At 51.0% G+C, this 22,425-nt stretch overlaps 1 protein-coding gene across 9 annotated transcripts; it reads left to right on the top strand.

The window, feature by feature from the left end:
• Nucleotides 1-12,327: 12,327 nt before the first annotated feature.
• KDF1 (keratinocyte differentiation factor 1) lies at nt 12,328-22,039 on the top strand. 9 transcript variants are annotated; one of them, XM_047726854.1, is made up of 5 exons: nt 12,328-12,639; nt 13,784-13,952; nt 18,469-19,536; nt 19,990-20,064; nt 20,621-22,039. In XM_047726854.1, the coding sequence occupies exons 3-5, from the start codon at nt 18,501-18,503 to the stop codon at nt 20,701-20,703; spliced, it is 1,194 nt and encodes a 397-aa protein (XP_047582810.1). In that variant the 5' UTR covers nt 12,328-12,639; nt 13,784-13,952; nt 18,469-18,500; the 3' UTR covers nt 20,704-22,039. The 9 variants fall into 9 exon arrangements, with proteins under 9 accessions (XP_047582810.1, XP_047582812.1, XP_047582813.1 ...); XM_047726856.1 differs by having other exon boundaries at nt 13,784-13,939; XM_047726857.1 differs by having other exon boundaries at nt 12,328-12,578.
• The last annotated feature ends 386 nt before the right edge of the window (nt 22,040-22,425 follow it).

Here is a 22,425-nt window from a genome sequence, read left to right on the forward strand (position 1 = left end):
CAAATCTTTTAAAAAAGAAAACAGCCAAGGACAGTATAAGAAAGAAAAATTACAGAGCAATGTTACTTAAGAATATAGATGTTATGGGGCGCCTGGGTGGCTCAGTGGGTTAAAGCCTCTGCCTTCGGCTCAGGTCATGATCCCAGGGTCCTGGGATCGAGCCCCACATCGGGCTCTCTGCTCAGCAGGGAGCCTGCTTCCTCCTCTCTCTCTGCTTGCCTCTCTGCCTACCTGTGATCTCTGTCAAATAAATAAATAAATCTTTAAAAAAAAAAAGAATATAGATGTTAATTCCCTCAACGGTATCAGCAACTTCAATCTAACAATGTATTCAAAAGATAATAAACATGTCATGACTAAGTTGAGCTTATTCTAGGAAGGTTGATTCAACATCAGAAAATCTACTAGTAGAATTAATCATATTAGCATGCTAGTGGAGAAAAACCAAGTAACCATTTCAACTTATACAGAAAATGCACTTGATAATTCAATATTTGTGTTAAAAATTCTTAGCAACCTAAGCATAAAGCGCTGTTAACCCATTTGTTCAATCATCTCTGATTTTAGAAGGAAACATTTTTTTAAAAGATTTTATTTATTGGGGCGCCTGGGTGGCTCAGTGGGTTAAGCCTCTGCCTTCAGCTCAGGTCATGATCTCAGGGTCCTGGGATTGAGCCCTATGTCGGGCTCACTGCTCAGCGAGGAGCCTGCTTCCCCCTCTCTCTCTGCCTGCCTCTCTGCCTACTTGTGATCTCTCTCTCTCTCTCTCTGTCAAATAAATAAATAAAATATTTAAAAAAAATAAAGATTTTATTTATTCATTTGACAGGCAGAGATCACAAGTAGGCAGAGAGAGGCAGGCAGAGAGAGACTTAACTACAAAAACTTAACTACAAAAACTTAACTACTAAGAGCCTACTCTTCTTCCTAATAACACAGTCAATTAACACATATTTTGTGTGTTATTTGTCTCATATACCGTTTTCTCCCCTTGAGCCCAGGGCCTAGACCCACCTATTCCCAGGGACTGGGGAGCCTGAACTGCCACTCCCAGCCCCAGAGAAAAGGATGGGGAAGACTCTCGCATTCTGGTCCCTAGAAGCCCTAGGCAATTGTCTGTCCCTTTGGCCCCTGAGTCGGATTATCTGTCCCTTAGCAGAGTCCCTGTTCCTTTGCAGCCTATCGCTGAGCAGCCAGAGCCAGCCCAGCAAACCCTCCAGGGCCTGGAGACTTTAGACCCAGCTGGCTGAGCAGGGAGCCCATCCCCAGGACCCCAGGATCATGACCTGAGCCCAAGGCAGATGCTTAACCCACTGAGCCACCCAGGTGCCCCTCCTCTGAGTAAATTTTTAAACATACCCTATTTTCAGGCACATGGTGGCTCAGCAGACTGAGTATTTGACTCTTGATTTTGGCTGGGGTCAAGATCTCACAGAGTCAGATTTGTGTAGGGCTCAGGGCAGAGTCTGTCCCTCTCCCTCCCCCTCTGTTCCACCCCTGCTCGCGTCCAGGGCCAGCTCTCGCTCTATATCTGAAATAAATAAATCTTTAAAAAATAATGTAAATAAAAACAGCCTATTTTCTTGCCTACCTGAATGCATGTACCCATAGTCATACCCACTACACCTGTTTCTGCTTTTCCCCCCTTCTCTCTCTTTCAGACTCTATCTCTACCTCCTTCTCCAGGCTTTTCTCTGATTCTGCCTTCTCCTCCCCCCAACTCCCCTCTCCCCACCCCCAACCCCCCACCCCTGCCACTGCACCCTGCTCCCAGTATCTCCCTGGGGCTGGCTTCCAGCCCCACTGCAGAGCACTCTGGGTCCAAGGAAAAGAGGCTTTGGCTGTGAGTGCATCAGATGCCAGGACCCGCCCTCCCCCTTCCCTCCATCTTCTTCCACCCCTCCCCCGCCTGGGCCTGGACTTAGCGGCCACTGCCCTGCTGCCTCCAGCGCTCAAGGGGGGGCTGCTGGGGGGGCCCAACTGGCTCTTGTGTTACTGAGCTCCTGGGCTGGTGGCTCCGCTTGGCAGAGCTCTGGGGACTCTGGGCACCAGCCTAGAAGAGTGGGACAAACTCCAGGTCACTCAGGCTGAGGCTGAGCTAGACCAGCCCCCAAGCTTCTAGCCTCCCTCCATGCCTGCCCCTGAGCACCCAGAGCTAAGCCTGACAAGCCCTGACCCTTCCCAGCTAGCCAGAGGTACCCCAGGCCCTCCCCTGACCCTGACCTCTGACCTCTAACTTCCACACAGTTCCCCTCCATCCTACATCCTTCAGACCATGTTCTCCCACCTCCACAGAGAAGGAAGCCCCCCCCGCCGCCCGCCGAGGGCTGGACTCCACAGGAGGGCCCTGAGAGCAAGAGTGGGGTTTTCCCTGCTCAGACTGGGGGCTCCATGTCTGGGTTTGCCCATCTCCAGTCCATGTCACCACCTCCCTTTATGTCCCCTCACAGGGCTCTGCCTGCTTCAGGAGGCACAAATCTAGGACACACAGCAGGGAGGGGCACCCCGCCACAGCTCCCACACCAGCCCCTCCAGGCATTCCTGCAAGCTCAGGAGAAAGCCGTCCTTTCCACACCTTCCCTATGATTTTGGCAAGAATTGAACATAGTTGAAAAAAGCACAAGATGTGAGGAGTCAGATCTGGGTAGAACGGCTTCCCCACTCCGAACCTCAGTTTGCTCATCAATGGGAAGAAAAGCATCTGTAGATGGTCTTCCCAGAGCCCACCTGTGGGTCCACTTTCACACCTTCACTGCCAGACCTGGAGGGCAGTTGACCCAGGCTGGGGTCCAGGCTGGATTCCGCCTGCTCCAGCTCCCAAATCTTGTCTGACCAACTAACTATGTATTCTTCTAGTACTCTGCCACTGGGAACCACTCAGGAATCCCTCCCCTGAGACCCTGGACACACTTCCACCGCCACACTAAGCCGTCTCCTCTCACGCCCTGTTGGCGCTTCTGGAAATGATCTGTCTTCCCCACACACTGTGCATTCCCCGAGGTCACATGCCAAGTCTCATTCCTCTCTGTGTCCACAGTGCTCAGGCCAGGGCAAGGCACAGAGTAGGCGCTCCGTGATGCCTGTTGAGTGAGAATGGCCTGGACACTTTTCACGTTCTCTGCCTTGATTCCCACACCTACCCAACCCGTGCCTCGCCATACCTGCCCCAGGGCTTCGTGTCTCCACTGCTGCCAGTCTCCTGGGCCCACTGTCCTCCTCAGTGTCTCACTTGGAAGGTCCTGGGGAAGAACAATGCACCACCCCAGGACTTCTGTTGAACTCTGGTTTGTTTGTTTGTTTTAAAGATTTTATTTATTTATTTGACAGAGAGAGATCACAAGTAGGCAGAGAGGCAGGCAGAGAGAGAGGGGGAAGCAGGTTCCCCGCTGAGCAGAGAGCCCGATGTGGGGCTCGATTCCAGGACCCTGGGATCATGACCTGAGGCTTTAACCCACTTAGCCACCCAGGCACCCCTGAACCCTGGTTTTTCTCCCCTACCCTTGAATTTCACCCCATTCCTCAGGCCACAAACCCGGGGTGAGTGGAGGGAGGTGCCCAACTGTCACACTGGTGGCTCTCATGAACCGGGTCTGCTGGTATGGATGCCCCTTGTGGGCACCCTCCCATGTTGACTCCAGACTTGGCTTTATGACTTGCTTTAGCCAATGGGACATCAAGAAGTGTGAATGGGAGACTCGACAGGCACTTGCCTGTCCTGCCGGAAGCCAGCTGCTGCCCTTTAAGACGGTCAGCTAGACATCTGAACGATGACAGGTCAGGTAAGGAAAGGTCCTGGGTGATTTGGTAAGCCAACCCCAGGCGAAACCAGCTGAACCGGCCAGCTAACCCCAGCCAAACCACAGACTTTCCAGAAATAATATATCCTTGTTTTAAGCCACTGCGTTTTAGGATGGTTTATTTCCCAGCAATAGATAACTGAAGCAAGGCCCAATCCTGCCTCTTCTCTGTCTTTCTCCTCCACATACAGTCCTGTGGAATCCATTCCCAGAATACGTCATGTCTGATCACTTCGCACCACATCTCCAGACGCCCGCCTGGTCCAGACAGCCATCATCTCTAGCCTGGACCACGGCCACAGCCTCCTCACTGGGCTCCCTGCTTCCAGTCTTACCCTCGCCTCCAGTCACCCTCCAGTGACCAAGATGAAGGTTTTGAGGTTTTGGTCTGATCAAGCCACACACCTGCTTAAGACCCTCCAGTCAGTTCCCCACACAGAGTCCTCTGTAGCCTTCAAAGCCCTGTGTAGTAGAGCCGTGCCTGCCACATCACCATCCCCAACCCCAGGGTCTCTCCCCCTTGCTCACTGCACCCCAGCGACACCGGCTTCCTTTCTGTTTCTTGAACATGTCAAGCATATCCCCACCTTGGGGGCTTTATGCTGTAGGTCTTTCTGTGTTGATCTTTCTGTTCTCAGCTTACATGTCCCCTCAGGAAGGCCACTTATAGAAGAGGAAACTGAGGCTTGGGGAAGTGAGGTCATTTCTCATGTTCACACAATTAGGAAGAGGCCGGGGTGACAGTCCATCCTGGGTCTGTATGACCGCCCCCCCCAACCCCGCCCACACACTGTAGGGCTCTTTCTGCCACATCAGCGGTTTTGGAGGATGACAGTGGTGGTCGTGGGCACCTGAGAAAGGAGAGGGGTCATAGGGGCCTCCTCCTTCAATTACTCCTTCTAAAAACACTCCTGGCTTTGTAGCCTTTGGACCCTGCCCTGGGCTGGGTGCTGGGGACTCAGAGATGAATTCAACCAGACTTTGCCCTCTTGGAGCTCCCATCTGGGAACAGAGAAAGTAGCAAAGGAGGTCAAGGGCAACAGAGGGGTTCAGGTAGCCTTTGGGGATACCTCAGGAAGGCAGCCTTCAAGCTGGGAGCTCTCCAGGAAGGCTTAATGGGGATGCCAGGTTGGTTGGGGGGGACGGCCAGAAAGTAGGGCTGGTGTTCAGTGGCCTGAGCTGACTGCCCTGTAAGTCCTGCCCTGACTGTTACCTGTAAGTGACCAGAAGACTCAGCACCGGCCATGGGTATCCATGCCTACTGTGTGTGTGTGCGCGCGCGTGCATGTGCGTGTGGAATGAATAAACAGATTTTACTGATGTGGAAACTCAAAGCCAGAGAGGCCGAGCCTCTCGCCCCAGCTCACAAAGCCACTAGGTGATAAAGGCAGGACTGGAACCCAGACCTCTCTTGCCATTGCACAGAGCAGTGTGGGAGCAGAAGCCCACCTGCTCCGGGCCCTGCTGCTTATTCACTATTCAATCTCAGCTAAGGTCATTCCTCTCACGGGCCTCATTTCCAGGGAACTGGATGAAGATACTTTCAACACAAGGACTCTGAAGAAAATACTTCTACTGGAATCAAATTCAGGACCAAAGAAACAGCCTTTGCCTCAGCCTGGTACAGGAGGGCTCCTCGGCCTGCAGGTCCCTCAAGGACCTGCAACTGGCAGCTGTGCTAACAGAAGCCAGGGAGCCCCAGGAATCCCCCAGTGTCACGTAGACTTGGGATTTCCCACCCAGCTGTCTACAGAGTTCTAGAAGCCACCATAGCCCAGCTCCTTAGAATCCCTGTGTACATCTCTATGTATCTCTATGTACGTCATCCTCTCAGCCCAGACCCCAACTCACTGGCCCTCACTCCCCAACGTAACTTTCGGACTTCCTGGGTTCTCCTCAGCCTCCAGGACACACCACCCTTTGGCCGATGAAGGAAAGGGGAGAGGCAACTCACTGGCCAACTCTCTGATCTGTACAGACACATCTGACTAACCAGAGGAGCCAAGATGGCTTCAGCTCCCATATTCCAATTCCGCTCATGCTCCACCATTCTGTCCCCTTCCACATGGAGGGGTTCCCTTTCGCTGGTTCCATTCCATTTATTCTACTTGGAATCTCAGGAAATTCTACCTGGACAAGAGAGACATGGTGAGCGGAACCAGAGCTGATTACAAAAGGGAATTCTTGAGGGCAGATTCCCCCACTCTGCTGGGGCCTGGAACAATGTCCAGGGCCCAATTTCTGGCGTATCCAGAGGAGCCCCAGCAGGAGCTCAGGCTCTCTGTGTGGAATGAACTCTGGGCTCTACCATTTACTGGCTGTGTGACCTTGGGTAAGCAGCGTAAATCTCTGAGCCTCTGATCTCTTAGCTATAAAATGGGGATTTGGGACCTATTCACTGAGTGATGGTGAGAATTATGGAATAAGGCACAGAAGACACCTAATACGTAACAGGTGGTCATGGGCAGCAGCAGTAACAGGTTTTCCTGCTTATTCTCAGGGGCGGTGGCCTTGCCCCAGAGAGTCCTGCCCCCAGCATGGCTGGGGAGGCAGAGAAGGAAGAAGGGGTTAAAATAATATAGCTATCATCTAGTTAACATTTACTACCTGCCAGTCTCTGTTGTAATCAATTCAATAACTTGGCCAAAGTCACACAGCTAGCAAGCGGCAGAACAGGTACACAAATTCAGGCCCCCTGGCTGCAGAATTCACACTCTGAGCCACCGTACTATCCTACCTCACAGGAAACCCATTTTTAGATGAGACATGCTGAGGTTGCAAGAGCTTCAATTCATAGTGCCCCTAAACGGATGTTCATGTGGGCCTCAGACTCAGAGCGTAGCTCAGTAGTTCTGGCAATTTCCACTGTTGCATGCTGCCCCCTAGTGCCCCCTATGGGAGACGCACACCAGAGGCCGGCTGCAGACCACCCCGCAGCCTGCCTGATCCACACTCCTCTGACCCACTGCTCCTGCCCATGACCCGATCTGCACATCCTTTTTTTTTTTTTTTAAGATTTTATTTATTTATTTCACAGAGATCACAAGTAGGCAGAGAGGCAGGCAGAGAGAGAGAGAGAGAGGAGGAGGAAGCAGGCTCCCTGCAGAGCAGAGAGCCCGATGTGGGGCTCGATCCCAGGACTCTGGGATCATGACCTGAGCTGAAGGCAGAGGCTTTAACCCACTAAGCCACCCAGGTGCCCCCGATCTGCACATCTTATAGGTTCCAAATAGCACTCTGAATGCCAGCTACATATACAATTGTGATATTTTTTGGCTATCTCACAAATCCTCACATTCTTTTTTTTTTAAGATTTTATTTATTTATTTGACAGAGAGAGACTTGGTGAGAGAAGGCACACAAGCAGAGGGAGTGGGAGAGGGAGAAGCAGGCCTCCTGCCGAGCAGAGTGCCTGAGGCAGGACGCTGGAATCTTGACTTGAGCTGAAGGTAGACACTTAACGACTGAACCACCCAGTTGCCCCACAAATCCTCAAATTCAACAAATCTAACTCCAAGTTTATACTTTTACACCCAGACTTGTCCTCCTCAGTCATCTCCAGCCAGCCAGAGGCATAAGCCAGAACCCACCCCCCACCCCAGCCTGTCACCAGCCAAGCAGCCTGAATGGCAGCTGAGGAAGGAGACCGGAGAAGCAAACATCAAGCCGAGTAAAGCAACAGATGAGGGCCCCTGGTCACAGCCAAGAGGCAATACTGAGCTCAGGAAGCTCTGGTTAGAAAAGTAGGCCTTTCTGCTTAGAAAGAAGCCCAAACACAGCTCTGAGGGCTGGGAGGAGGTCACACTGAGGAGTACAACACTGGGAGCCAGAGGCCTGGGTACTGCTCTGTCACAGTATGCCCTTGGGACTTTAATGAGCCTCAGTTTCCCCATCTGTGAAATGAATATGACAATGCCTATCTCAGCCTCTTGTAAGGATAAAATTTAAGTGTCTTCTTTGTAAACTGAGAAGGGAAGTACACAGGAGAGGTTCGTTGTTATCTGAGAAATCCTCCAGTAGATGTTTCCTTTGTTGCACTGAATACTGGGCCCATAAGTTATGTTGTTTTGTTTTCAAAGGGAGTCATCAGGACACCGGGGTGGCTCAGTCCATTAAGTGTCCGATTCTTCAGCCCAGGTCATAATCTCAGGGTCCTGGGATAGAGCCCCACATTGGGCTCCTCGTTCAGCGGGGAGTTACCTTGAGATTCTCTCTCTTTCTCCCTCTGCCCCTTCTTTAGCTTGTGCACTCATTGTCTCTCTCAAATAAATATCTTTAAAAAAAAGAGGCCATAATTTTGTGGGGTGTTTTTAATTATGGTAAAAGAAAATATATAGGGGTGCCTGGGTGGCTCAGATGGTTAAGTGTCTTAATCTCAGAGTTGTGGAATAGAGTCCCACGTCGGGCTCCCTGCTCAATGGCGTGTTTACGAATTTGTTTCTCCCCTCTGCTCGTACTCTCTCTCTCAAATGAATAAATAAAATCTTTAAAAAAAAAAAAAAGAAAATGGATAAAACATAAAAATTGCCATTTTAACCACTTTTAAGCGTACGATGTGGCATTAATTACATTCACACTGTTGCACAACCACCGCCATGATCTATTTCCAAAATTTTTCATCATCCCAAATAGAAACTCTGTACCCATTAAGCAATAGCTTCCCATTTCCCCCCTCCCTCCAGTACCTGGAAACCTCTAATCTCTGTCTTAATAAATTAGTCTGTTCTAAATATTTAATGTAAGTGGAATCACAATATTTGTCCTTCTGTGTCTGGCTTATTTCACTTAGCATAATGTCTTTAAAATTCATCTATGCTGGGGCTCCTGGCTGGTTCAGTCAGTGGAGTGTGCAACTCTTGATCTCAGGGCTGTATGTTCAAGCCCCATGTTGGGTGGAGAGATTACTTAAAAATAAAATCTTAAAAAATATTCCTCTATCCTGTAGTATGTATTAGAACATCATTTTGGGACGCCTGGGTGGCTCAGTTGGTTGGACGACTGCCTTCGGCTCAGGTCATGATTCTGGAGTCCCGGGATCGAGTCCCACATCGGGCTCCCAGCTCCATGGGGAGTCTGCTTCTCCCTCTGGTCTTCTCCTCACTCATGCTCTCTCTCACTGTCTCTCTCTCAAATAAATAAATAAAATCTTTTAAAAAAAAAAAAGAACATCATTTTGTTTTTTAAGATTTTTTTTTTTAAGTAAATCATGATTGTGGTGTTGAGTAATAAAATTGCATGAACATTTAAAGACTCACAGGGGGACGCCTGGGTGGCTCAGTTGGTTGGGCAGTTGCCTTTGGCTCAGGTCATGATCCCAGCGTCCTGGGATCGAGTCCCACATCGGGCTCCTTGCTTGGCGGGGAGCCTGCTTCTCCCTCTGCCTCTGCCTGCCATTCTGTCTGCCTGTGCTCGCTCTCTCTCCCTCTCTCTCTGACAAATAAATAAAATCTTTAAAAAAAAAATAAAGACTCACAGGGATCAGCCTGTGTGGCTCAGTTGGTTAAGCATCTGTCTGCATTCAGTTCAGGTCATGATCCCAGGGTCCTGGGATCGAGTCCTGCCTTGGGCTCCTGGTTCCTCTGGGAGCCTGCTTCTCCCTCTGTCTGCTGCTCCCTCTGCCTGTGCTCTCTCTCTCTCTCTGATAAATAAATAAACAAAATCTTTAAAAAAAATCAAAGACCTACAGAGCTGTACACTAAAAAGGTGAGTTATAAGGTAAAACATACCTTAAACTTAAAAAAAAGGATGAATAAATGAGTGGGAGAAAAACTAAGACTCTAGACTCTCACATTTTTGCTACCTTGAGAACTTTGCAAGTGACAACAGCCTTCATTATTTACAGCATAAATTTATATTTTTTCATTCATTCATTCATGATAAAAATGAAAGTACTTGAACCTATCATCCAACCCAAGAACTACAAAATCACTAAAAACTATCTATTTACTGTTTCCCCCACCCCACCCCCAGGTAATCGCTATTCTGAATTTTGTGTTCTTTATTCTCTTGCTTTTTTTTTTTTTAATTTATTTGACAGAGATCACAAGTAGGCAGAGAGGCAGGCAGAGAGAGAGAGAGGAAGAAGCAGGCTCCCCGCAGAGCAGAGAGCCCGATGTGGGATCATGACCTGAGCCGAAGGCAGAGGCCCTAACCCACTGAGCCACCCAGGCGCCCCGCTTTTTTCTTTTTTAGTAGTTTTTTTTTTTTTACACATAAATTAGGCTGGGCCTTATGAATTTGCCCTTTTTATAGGTCAAAACAGGTCACAACCCAGCAGCTTCAAGAAATTCAACCCAATATTATGCCTAAATATAGTAGTTCTGGTTATATTTGAATTTTACAAAACGGGTATCATTCCATCTATGCTCTTCTGGGACTTGCATTTTTTTCTTAATCAATTAATTTTTTTTTTTTTTTTTTTTTAGTAATCTCTACACCTAAAGCAGGCTGGAACTCACAACACTGAGATCAAGAATCACATGCTTTTCTGACTGAATTTTCACTCAATATTATATCACCACAATTCAGCCATATTGCTGTTTTTTCATTCATTTTCTATTGTTGTATAATTATTCCACATTTCTTCATTTCCTGTCAACGGTATTTGAATGTTTTTGGTTTGGGGATACCATGAACAATGTTTCTACTACCATTCTTATACATGGCTCCTGGCTCATATGTGCCCTTTTTTTTTTTTTTAAAGATTTACTTTATTTTATTTTTTAAAGTATTTTTATTTATTTTTGCAAGAGAGAGAGAGAGAGAATGAGCGGTGGTGGGAGGGGCAGAGAGAGAAGCAGGTTCCCCAACGAGCAGGAAGTCTGATTCAGGACTCGATCCCAGGACCCTGAACTGAGCTGAAAGCAATCACTTAACCAACTGAGCCACCCAAGTGCCCCTTATTTATTTATTTTAGAGAGAGAGCACGCACGAGCGAGGAGAGGGGGAGAGGGAGAGAGAAAGAGCACTAAGCCCACATGGGGCTTCATCCTAGGACCCTGAGATCATGACCTGAGCTGAAATCAAGAGCTGGATGATTAACCTAACTGTGCCACCCAGGCACCCGTATGCGTGCCATTCTTGTGGTTGTACCCAGGAATGGACTTGCTGGTCTTAGGATACACAGATTTCAGCTATACACATGGCGACTCACTTTCTGAGCTCCAAATGAGGATACACTGTACCATTTGCACCCAGGTGAGAATGTGGACAAGATGTGGTGGGAGTTGCAGAGGGTTTCTCATGGAATTGAACACCTGCTGTATGCATATGGTAAGGGACCCACAGAATGAGATGATGGTGCCCTGAGGGGTGAGACAGGGAAAGAAACGCTCCAGTTGCCATGGGAATCATCTTCCAAGGAGTGGTCCACCCTGGCTGGACAAAGGGAGGGCTTGAGACCCAAACAGAGCAGACAAAGATCTCTATCCTAGTTGGCAGGATCTCCGTCTAGGGTTGGGAGGATGTGTACCAGTACATGAAGGGCGAGAGACCTAGGCAGTGCTGAATTCCTCCTACCTACCAATCCTTACCCCAAAGATCTCTCCACATATCCTTTATCTCACTTTGCATCCATTATCTTTTTTAATTCTCCCAGCCGGAGAGAGGTATTATTATCTCCACAGATAGGCTTAGAGAAGGAGAGTGTGTTGCCCAAACTCACACGGTTTTTTCCAGCTGCCTGAACAAATAATTTCCCCTTCCTTATCCTCAGTTTCCACATCTGTAAAATGAGAATGATAACACCTAACCCACCTCACAGATTCGTGGGAGGATTAAATAATACTATGCAAGCATGAGTCCTGGAGCTGCGCCTTGAACGTCACGTGTTCAAAAAAAAAGAAAAGAAAAGGAAGAAAGTCATTTGTTTATTGGTACTGTTGTTATTATTCTTATGGAGAGCAGGAACCCAAGAGAGTCTGAGCCCTGACTTCTTGCCACCCAGTGATGGTCCCTCTTCCAGAGACTCCATGGGATGTGGTAGTCATGGCCCATTTTGGTCACCTCTGTGGCTCTGTGATATGTCTTTCAGGACTGGACAGCCAAGCCCCCTCCTCCACCCTGCTTCTAGGCCCCAGAATAGAGGTAGTTGATCTCCCCTGCAGACTTTCCCAAACGGAGGTGAACTGCGCAGCTGAGCAGAGGACGCACACCCCCTATTCTGTCTCAGGACAAAGGAAAAACTCGGGGAGCCCAGCGGTTCATTCAATTGAGAAAATCTGCTGAGTACCTAGTATGTGCCGGTCCTGCACTGGGCAGCGGGAGCATTGGGAACAAGACCAGACCGTGTCCTCAAGTCAGAAAAGGAGGAGTCACAAGACAGGAAAACTGTGTGCTGAGTATTATGATAACGAAGTACAGAGAACTGTTCTATATAACAGGAAACCAGACAGGCCTAGGGGCCAGGGAAGGCAGCCCAGGAGATACACACCCTTGGAGCTGCGCCTTTAAGAGCCGGCAAGCGCTCCCCAGGTGCTCAGAGACTGCTCGGACTACCTGCCCATTCAACGGAAGAGGAGACTGAACCGCCAGCGTCGGTCTACCCTGCCCGCCTCACTTAGCCAGACCAGGCTGAGTACCTCTTGGAGGGCGTAGACACAGCGCGCGAGCCAGGCCTCGGAGAACCCCCCTACCCCGCCGCCACCCTCGGCGCCCAGGGCGGGGCCTCAGCCCAGGTGCGCGGCGGCGGCGTCGGCGGCGGCGGAGCTTCGCGGAGTCAGGAAGTGTGTCCCCAGCGGCGGCCCGTGCCGCGCTCCCGCGAGACGCTCACCTGCGCTCCAGGTGAGCGGCGAAGGGGGCGGGGGGAGGGGCCGAGCCGGAGGCGGCTCACCTGGCGGGACAGGTAAGCCCCGCGCGGGCCGGTGGGGGCGCGAAGCAAGGCGGCACCGATGTGGAGAGACCCCTGAGGCTGCGCCTGTGCGGGGGAGGGTCCCGGGACCAGTTCCTCGGGCGCCACCCTCCCACTTCCGGGGTGTGCGGGCCCGGCCGGGGAGCGGCCCGAGCGGGCGCCGGGGCTGGGCGGGCAGAGTGGGGTGGGAGGGCCGCGGTCGCCCCCAGGGCTGCGCTGGCTGGGGGCGGGAGCCGTGCTGGCCCGGGGAGGCAGGGTCGGGAGGGGGCAAGCGACCGTGCACCCCCGGAGGAAAGATGTCAGGTGGGGAGAGGGGCTGCGTCTGCCCACGGGCGGAGGGCCCCTGCAGCTGGAGAGGGTGGTGCTCGCCCCGAGGTCCCTGCTGGTGTAGGGGCTGTGCAGATCCGAGGGGCAGTGCCGGGGTCTGGTTCTCCCGTGCCTCACGAATAGGTGTCCCCGGATGCCGGAGTCGCAGGCTGAGCCTTCGGGGCAGGAAATAGAGGGTGCGGGGACGCCGGGTGCGAGAGCAGAAGACTGTTTCTCGGAGCAGGGCTGGGGTGCCCCTCTCGGTGGGGTGTGCTAGACTGGGCTGGGTACAGGGGTGGGGCCTGTCCTGGGGACCTTGGGAGGAGGGGAATAGTACAGAGACAGACCCGTGTGTGTGTTTTCAGGGACTAAGGAAGGGGGAAGACCATCAAGAGAAGTTTGAGGGTGGGTTAGGACCTTTTGACTCTGAGGGAGATCCCTGCAGCGACTTGGGGCGCCCAGCTTCCAAGCCCCTCCCACTCCATGCACCACACCAAGCTGCCTGCACGGAATATCTCGTTTAAACCTCACAGTGGCCCAGGAAGAGACTCCTCTTTTCCCTTGTTAAAGAGGAGAAGACTGAGGCCCAGATTCTTGTTCCAGGCAACAGTAGGAGCAGGGGCTCTGCCCGCACTCAACCAAGCGACCAGTGTTCCTAGGGCTTGGGAGGTGAGGGCAGCAGCAGTTAGGGGATGATAGAACCTGAAAAAAATGGGCTTTTAGATTGACTTCAGGAGGTTTCTGGACCTAGAGGGGTGGGGGAAACTGAGAGGAGCTATTGTCCTTACCCTAGGTCTTGCTCCCCACTTCCCTCTGTCTCACCCCATTCCAGGTATGTGGCACAAAACAAAGTACATGGGCTCCAGAGTCTGGCAGACTATAGGACAAATCCTGTTCCATCCCTTTCCAGCTCGGTGTCTCTGGGCAAGTCACTTCTGAGCTTCAGCTTCCTGATCTGTAAAGTGGAGATACACTACTTCCTGAGCAGGTGTGACTGTTAGGTAAAGTGAAAGTCCTCTTGGGCCGGAGCCTGTTTCTGGTCCATTCCCTGCCATTTCCCCAGCATTTAGCACAGTGCCGGACACATGGTAGTGTTCAATAAATATTTGGTGGGTGAATTTAATGAATAGTAGCAAATCCTTAAGCCTTGGAGGTGGAGAAGGAGTGACCCAGACCATCATCAGTAACCCCTTGATTTTTTTTTTTTTAAAGATTCTTATTTATTTATTTGACAGAGATCACAAGCAGACAGAGAGGCAGGCAGAGAGAGAGGAAGGGAAGCAGGCTCCCTGCTGAGCAGAGAGCCCGATACGGGGTTCGATCCCAGGACCCTGGGATCATGACCTGAACCGAAGGCAGAGGCTTAACCCACTGAGCCACCCAGTTGCCCCAACCCCTTGATGTTTTTAGAAACCCCAGGTCCCCCAGAGCTCAGTGTGGTTCAAACAATGTGGAGACACCCAACCTCCTCATCCAAGGCCTGAGTCTGGAAGACTCAGGGCTTCCTCTGTGGTCCCTCCATGGGTTCAGGCTTATCCATGGAGCTGGCAGCTTAGGCCACTTTGCCCCCTTCCTCCCAAGTAATAGATGGGATGAGGTAGTGGGTAAGAATCTTGGCCAGGCTGCTTGGGTACAAATAGATGTGTGGCTTGAACAACTTATTTAATTTATCTGGGCCTCTCGGTGTATAGTAACAACAACAACAACAATAATACCTACAAATAAGGTTGTGAGAATTGGTTGTTTTTTTTTTTTTAAGATTTTATTTATTTATTTGACAGAGAAGTCACAAGTAGGCAGAGAGAGGAGGGAAGCAGGCTCCCTGCTGAGCAGAGAGCCTGATATGGGGCTCGATCCCAGGACCCTGAGATCATGACCTGAGCCGAAGGCAGAGGCTTAACCCACTGAGCCACCCAGGCGCCCCAAGAATTGGTTTAATACATTCACAGCACATAGAACAATGTAAGCCATCAATAACTAACTCATTCACTAGAATGCAGATTTAGGTCTGCAGATTAGGTAATTTTGTCTGTTTTACCACTGTATCCACCAAATTTAGAACAATGCCTGGCATTCAGTAGGCCCTCGCTAAGTATTTGTTAATTAAGTGAATGAATGATACTCACCCCCCCAAGGCAAAGGTTTTTTTTTTTTGTGTGTGTGTGTTTGTTTTTTTTTTAAGATTTTATTTATTTATTTGACAGAGAGATCACAAGCAGGCAGAGAGGCAGGCAGAGAGAGAGGAGGAAGCAGGCTCCCTGCCGAGCAGAGAGCCCGATGCGGGGCTCGATCCCAGGACTCCGAGATCATGACCTGAGCCGAAGGCAGCGGCTTAACCCACTGAGCCACCCAGGCGCCCCCAAGGCAAAGGTTTTAAACCACTGGCCTGTCTGGATCACGAGGGACTTCCAAGTCACCTGTTAGAGTCTCCGTGTACACACTTTTGGAGAGGGGATTTCGTCCTTCTTCCCCGAGCCTGTTGCTACTCCTAGTCTGGTCAGCCTAGAGTCTAAGTCCTTTTTCTTCCTTCCCAATGCTCCTGGTTCTATTCTGAGGTCACACAGAATGTGTCAGTCCCCTGAAGCACTTACTGTACCCAACCTTGTTCCAACACCGAGCCAGAAAGCAGTCAGACACAGTCACAGTCCCTGCCCCTTGGGGTCATATAGGCTTATCTTCAAACAGTGGGTTCAAGGCCAACCCAGCTGACAGAGCCCAGCAGAAGGCTGTGGGGAGAGGGGCTCCCATCTGCTTGGGGAGCTGGAGGGGCCTTGGAGAAGGAGTGCAGAATGGGGTCAGGGGAGTGAGTTCAATAATTGCAGGAATAAAGAACTCCTGTATCCTCTTACCAGCCGCCATGGCTAGTGTTCCTTCCTCCCTCCCTTACTCTCTTGAGACACATGCACCTTCTGATTTTCTTAGGAAACTTTTGAGATTAGCTTGCTGACATCATGCTCCAGTGTATACTTCCTGAGAATAAGAACGTTGTCTTATATAACCGTAGTAATCAAATTCAGGAAATTTAACATTGGCATATTACTGTAATACACAGTCTACTTTCAAATTTCACCACTTATCCACATTATCCAGTATCCAATTTCTCCTCTTGATTCAGGATCCAATCCAGGATCACACATTGCATTTGGTTGTCATTCCCTTAAGTTGGACTTGTCTGACATCTCTTCATGATTACGTTCAGGTTATGCATTTGGGGCAGAACTACTTCTTAAGTGATGTGGTTTCCTTCTTAGTGCTGAGTACCAGGAGGCACAGGATGTCAGTTCATCCCTTTACTGAGGAGGGTTAACTTTGGTCGTTTGGTTACAGTGGAATCTGCCAGGTTTCGCCAGATTTTTAAAGTTCTCCCTGGCTGCAGCAAGTAGAAGGGAATGTAGGTGGCCAGAACGGGAGCCTTGATAGTACCTGGGCGAGAGATGATCGTGGCCCTGTTTAAAGAAGTGGCATTTATTTGTCGGAAGCACGTTGTCTGTTCGAGCCACAATTGGGACTAGAACACAGATCTCCTAATGCCTACCCCCAGGCTCCTCACACATCACCAGTTCTGGGACCCCAGTGCCATTGAATCAGGGATAAAAAGATAAAGGATCAGTGTTGCAAAAAATCCAGGTTGTTGCATGGCAAACCCCTACATGGGATCAAGAACCTTCCACACATGACTACATAAGGTTCCCTGACTCCCTTAGGTATAGTTATTCACTCCCAAAATGCCTCATATAACCTACATGTCCCATCTTAGGAGATTTTAAGCATCTGTTTTTCTGTAGTTTATTCATCTGTGTATTTTTTTTTTAAGATTTTATTTATTTATTAGAGAGAGATAGAGAGCACAGCAGGGGGAGCAGCAGGCAGTGGGAGAGGGAGAAGCAGGTTCACTAAGCAGGGAGCCAATGTGGGGCTTGACCCCAGGACCGTGGGACCATGACCTGAGCCAAAGGCAGATCATCGGTGGTTTTACAGCACCTAACATGGGGCCGGGTTCCGTGATTATGGAATGAATGAAGTCTTCACTCTGAGCTTGCTAGCAACCAAGTCAAGAAGGGAAAGAAAGTGTATTTTGTGGCTTGGCTTTCTTGTCTAATCAAAGGAAGCAAAAGAATGCTTGGTGTTAAATATTGCTAGGAGAGCACATCTGACCCCGACTGAAACATTGACAGGGGAACTCTCACATTCCCATGACTGATTTGAAGGCGAAGGGGAAGGGAAGGTAGTGATGGTCAGGTTCACGTGGAAAGCATGTGTTGAGAGCCTCAGAGACTCTGTTGGGTGGGATTACCAACAGAGGGAATAAACTGAGGGAGACCATTCCCCGAAAGGGAGATCTCTGGAGATTTTTCTTTTCATGTGGTAAAATGTACATTATATAAAATTTGCCATTTAAAATTTTTTTTACCATGTTAACCATACAGTTCTGCGGCATTAAACACGTTCACATTGTTGGGTATTGTTTGACCATTGCTAACATCCATCTCCAGAACGTTTTCATCTTCCTAAAGTGGAACTCTACCCATTACACACTAACTTCCCATTTGCCCCTGCCTCCAGCCCCTGGCAACCACTGTTTTACTTTCTGTCCTAAGAATTTCTTCTAGATATTTTGTATAAGTGGGACCATACAATATGTGTCCTTTGTGTCAGGTTTCTTTCATTTAGCGTAATGTCTCAAAGCTCATCCATGTTGTGGCATGTATCAGTCTCACTCCTTTTTAGGGCTGAATAATACTCCATTGTAAGTATATGTGGCATTTTGTTTATTCATACATCTGTCAGTGGACATTTGGGTGGTTCCTACCTTTTGCCTATTGCAAATAATGCTGCTGTGTGGACACTGGCATGCAAATGTCTATTTCAGTTCCTGCTTTCTATCCTTTTGGGGGACTGCAGGCAGGGATTGCGGGCCCACGTGGCAGTCCTGTGTCTGATTTTTGGAGGCACTGCTGTGCTGTCTGCTACAGCGGCCACACCATTCTCCAAGGCCTCCTCCACCCCCACATCTCCAGTGCCTGTCATTTTCTGCTTTTTCAATGGTAGCCACCCCACCACATCCCTGGGTGTGAAATCTCAGGACACTTTTTAAATTTTTTAAAATTTTTATTTAAATTCAATTAATTAACATATAATGTATTTTTCATTTCAGAGGTAAAGGTCAGTGATTCATCAGTCTTATATAATACACAGGACATTTTTTTTAAAAGATTGATTTATTTATTTGAGAGGAAGGCAGGGGGAAAGGGAGAGAGAATCCCAAGCCGACTGTGCACTGAGCATCGAGCCCGACACGGGGCTTGATCCCAGGACCCTGAGATCATGACCTGAGCAGAAATCAAGAGTCAGACGCTTAACTGACTGGGCCACCCAGGTACCCTGTCCCGGGAACTTTTGAAATGTAGGTTAGACCAGAGACAGAATTTCTTCTTTGGAGAGGTAGGGACGCTAGGTGAGGGTTCCTGGGCCTAACTGCACCCTTGAACGTGACTCTTTCCTGGTCTCTCCTCCCAGGTGCCTGGCTGCAGTAAATCATGCAGTGAGCCATGCCCCGCCCTGGACACCCCCGCCCATCATCTGGGCCCCCACGCTTGGGACCCTGGGAGCGGCCAACAGAACTATGCGTGGAGACTTTTGATGAGCCATCCCAACCCCCACCAAGCCGCCGCACCCGCAGGCCAGACCCCAAGGACCCTGGCCACCATGGACCCGAGAGCCTTACCTTCATCTCCAGCTCTCCTGAGTCTGCTGCTGAGCCCCCGGCCTTCTGCCTGCCCTGGAGACCGTGGGTGTGGGACTGGTGCCAGGCTGCCTTCTGCTTCCGCCGCTGCCGGAGTTGCCTCCAGCGATGCGGGGCCTGCATGCGGGGCTGCAGCCTCTGCTTGTCTGCTGGCGACTCCCCTGAGGGGGCTGCTGAAGCCAGCTGGGCCAAAGAACACAATGGAGTACCCCCCAGCCCCGACCGCGCACCTCCCAGCCGGCGGGACGGCCAGCGGCTCAAGTCAACCATGGGTAGCAGTTTCAGCTACCCTGACGTCAAGCTCAAAGGCATCCCTGTGTATCCCTACCGCAGCGCCACCTCCCCAGCCCCTGATGCGGACTCCTGCTGCAAGGAGCCACTGGCTGAACCCCCACCCATGCGGCACAGCCTGCCTAGCACCCTCGCCAGCAGCCCCCGTGGCTCCGAAGAGTACTACTCCTTCCATGAGTCGGACCTGGACCTGCCTGAGATAGGAAGCGGCTCCATGTCCAGCCGAGAGATCGATGTGCTCATCTTCAAGAAGCTGACTGAGCTATTCAGTGTACACCAGATTGACGAGCTGGCCAAGTGCACATCAGACACTGTGTTCCTGGAGAAGACCAGTAAGATCTCGGACCTTATCAGCAGCATCACCCAGGACTACCACCTGGATGAGCAGGATGCCGAGGGCCGCCTGGTTCGCGGCATCATTCGCATCAGTACCCGCAAGAGCCGAGCCCGCCCGCAGACCACAGAGGGGCGCTCCGCGCGGGGTGCAGCCCCCGCTGCTGCTCCTGACAGTGGCCACGAGACCATGGTGGGCTCAGGGCTCAGCCAGGATGGTAGGTGGGGTTCCCTGTGGCTAAGGGACAGAGTGGAGGAGGCTCTGGCCAAGGGAGGGCTGCACTGGGTCTGTGGCCACTGTGGGTCCACCCCTCGGCCCGTCCCTGCTCTCCTTTGTCCTTTCATGTCCCCTAAGAGGCTCCTCTGTCCCCTGGTACGACCTGCCAGAGTTTGCAGGCCTAGCCTGGTTAACAGATCCAGGATCCCATATGAATTTAGACCTGGGCCCTGGCCTAACCAAATCCCCCACCCAGACACCACTACACACACACGTGAGCACACACGCACACACACACACACGCATATGCTAGTTGTGTCTTTGTTTTAAACATTGTTTCTCAAACCCGTCCCAGGTGTAGATGACCCCTCCCTCATCAGGCTGGGAGCTGAAGTTGGGGTTAGGGTTGAAAGGATGTGATAATGACCACTGCCCCCTCCTGTTCCCTCCCTAGAACTCACAGTGCAGATCTCCCAGGAGACTACTGCAGATGCCATCGCCAGGAAGCTGAGGCCTTATGGAGCCCCAGGTTTGGTCCTGACCTGATGAGTAGAGAGAGAGGAAACTGCCCTCGGGCCTCCCCTCTACCCCCCCACCCGTCCCTGCCATGGCCCTCTCCCAGCTTTCTCTGGGGGTGCGTGGGGATGGGATCAGAAAGGAACCAGAAGCCTGAACAGCCTAGACCCCACCCTGATCCTGCAAGCTGGCTTCAAGGCTTCACCTGGGAGATATTCAGGGGGCAGGTGCCCAGAAGTTGCATCTGAGCACCCCCAGTCACTGGGGAGGACAGTGTAGGGCGGAGGCCATGCACTAGAGCTGAAAAGGCACCCTCTGTGCCATCTACTGCTGCCGCCTTGGTCTTCAGAGCCCCCAGGAGTGGGGTCATTTCCCTTTAACAGACAGCAAGGCTGGGGCTCAGAGAGGTCAAGAACCTGAGTGGGTCATCCAGTCAGGATCAGACCGAGATCAGACTGACCCAGGCTTGAGTCCTACTCTGCTCCTCCTTGACAGGCTTCTCCCTGTCCGTGGGACTGGATGAGCTCCTTCCATCTCTAAGCCTCTGTTTCCTCTTCCCTTCCCCTCAGGATACCCAGCCAGCCACGATTCATCCTTCCAGGGCACAGACACAGACTCGTCAGGAGCACCGCTGCTCCAGGTGTACTGCTAACCCTTCTGGGAGAAGTAGAGCCCATAGCCTGAAGAGGGGAAGCAGGGCCCCCTTTGGAGGAGGCTGGGCCCCCCTGGCCCCTCCCACTTCAGCTGACTGGTTCCTGGACCACGTGCATTTCACTGGGCGACAGGTGCGCACATCACCCTGGATCCCTCGATGGCCTGACCCCTGCCTGGGCCTGTTCCTTCCTGCCCACGGTCTTCAGGCAGCCTGGATCATGGAAGGCAAAGACTTAGAGAAGTTACCTTCTGGGATTGAATCCCAGCTCTACCGTAACCAGTCAAGCAAACTCCCCTCTCCCCAGGATGAGGGTAGCACGTGAGAGGGTGACAGCTCAAAGCAGCTTATCTTAAATGGATTGGGTTGGGGGGCAGGCAGGGCCTCTTGTCTCAAATTCTGTGGGCAGTGCCCACTCCACGTTATGTTCTATTGGTTCTTGGTTTATGTTCTATATGCTAACACGACCGTAGTTTCAAGTACAAAGATAGTAGATGACTGCCTGGTCATCTTGGCTGTGATAATGCTCTTTCTGTCCAATCAGCTTGACCGATACACAGAGCAGGAGACAGGACAGAGGGCCCAGCCTGCCTTAGTGTTGTGGGGTCAAAGTCAGAAGGCTAAAATGAGACCAAGAATGTCCACCTCTCAGGTTCACTGAATTCCAATGAGCCAGTTTCTATAGTTTACGTACCTGAGAAAGGTCTGACAAGTGGTTTCTGTCATTGTTGAGAGGTTCTTCTAGGTAGGCCTACCTGGACTCCTCCTGCTGCCCCAGTTCACCGCCTATAGCCTGGCCTGCTTCTGGCCATCCCTGCAGTTTCCCTAAATCCTTGAGGATGGGTCAGCCCCCTCCCAGGCTCAGACGAGGCTCCTTCCACCTCTCCCTGGTTCTGACAGAGCACTGCGATCTACTGGGACCTTCTTGACCTTCCCAGTAACCCTGAAGTGGGGTCAGGACTAGGAGGCTGGGGCTCAGAGGGATCAAGGAACTTGTCGAACAGCTAGTAACTGGCTCTGGACCTGAAAGCTGGCCTCTTGGCAGTTCTGCCCCAAAGCTGGCAAGCTGACCTGCTTGGGGCAGAAGGTCCCCATTTGGACACAAGCCCAACTGGGTTCAGAAAAATCCTACTTAGCTACTCCTCACATGCAGGAGTGTCTTGCTAGTCCTCAGCAGTGAGGACAGAGCAGGCCCACAAGCCCATTCTTGGCTGAACGAATTAGGTGCCCAGGATCCCTAACCACTCACCTATAGCTCCCACACCTCACCTTTTTATTGTCCCCACAGGCCCTTTTGGGAAATGACAATTAGACAAACTACTTATCCAGCTCCCTATCAGACACATAGGACCGTCCCCTTGGGGTATGTGACAAGGCCCCAGTGCCAGTGACAAAACTGGCCCCTTGCCTTCAGTTCTATCATGCATGTCAAGGCCTCTCCAAGACTGAGAATGTCCACAGTGAGAAATGGTCTTAGAGATGAAAATGGAATGAAGTCCAGTCGGTCTTAAATTTTGCTGAGTCATGGGCCCCTTTGAGAATATGACAATATATTCTGGTCCCTGTAACCAGAAAAACTCACCTTTGCTCTTTCACACAGACTAAAAAGCCTTGTTTTATTTCTCCCTTTAAGTAATGAAAAACAGCCCCAGAGAGGTCTAAGGACTTGCTCTAGGTCACATGGCAGAATCTGGGCTAGAAGCCAAGCCCCCACCAGCAGCA

Source organism: Lutra lutra, chromosome 4 (genome assembly GCF_902655055.1).
Source record: "Lutra lutra chromosome 4, mLutLut1.2, whole genome shotgun sequence".
Taxonomy (NCBI): Eukaryota; Metazoa; Chordata; class Mammalia; order Carnivora; family Mustelidae; genus Lutra; species Lutra lutra.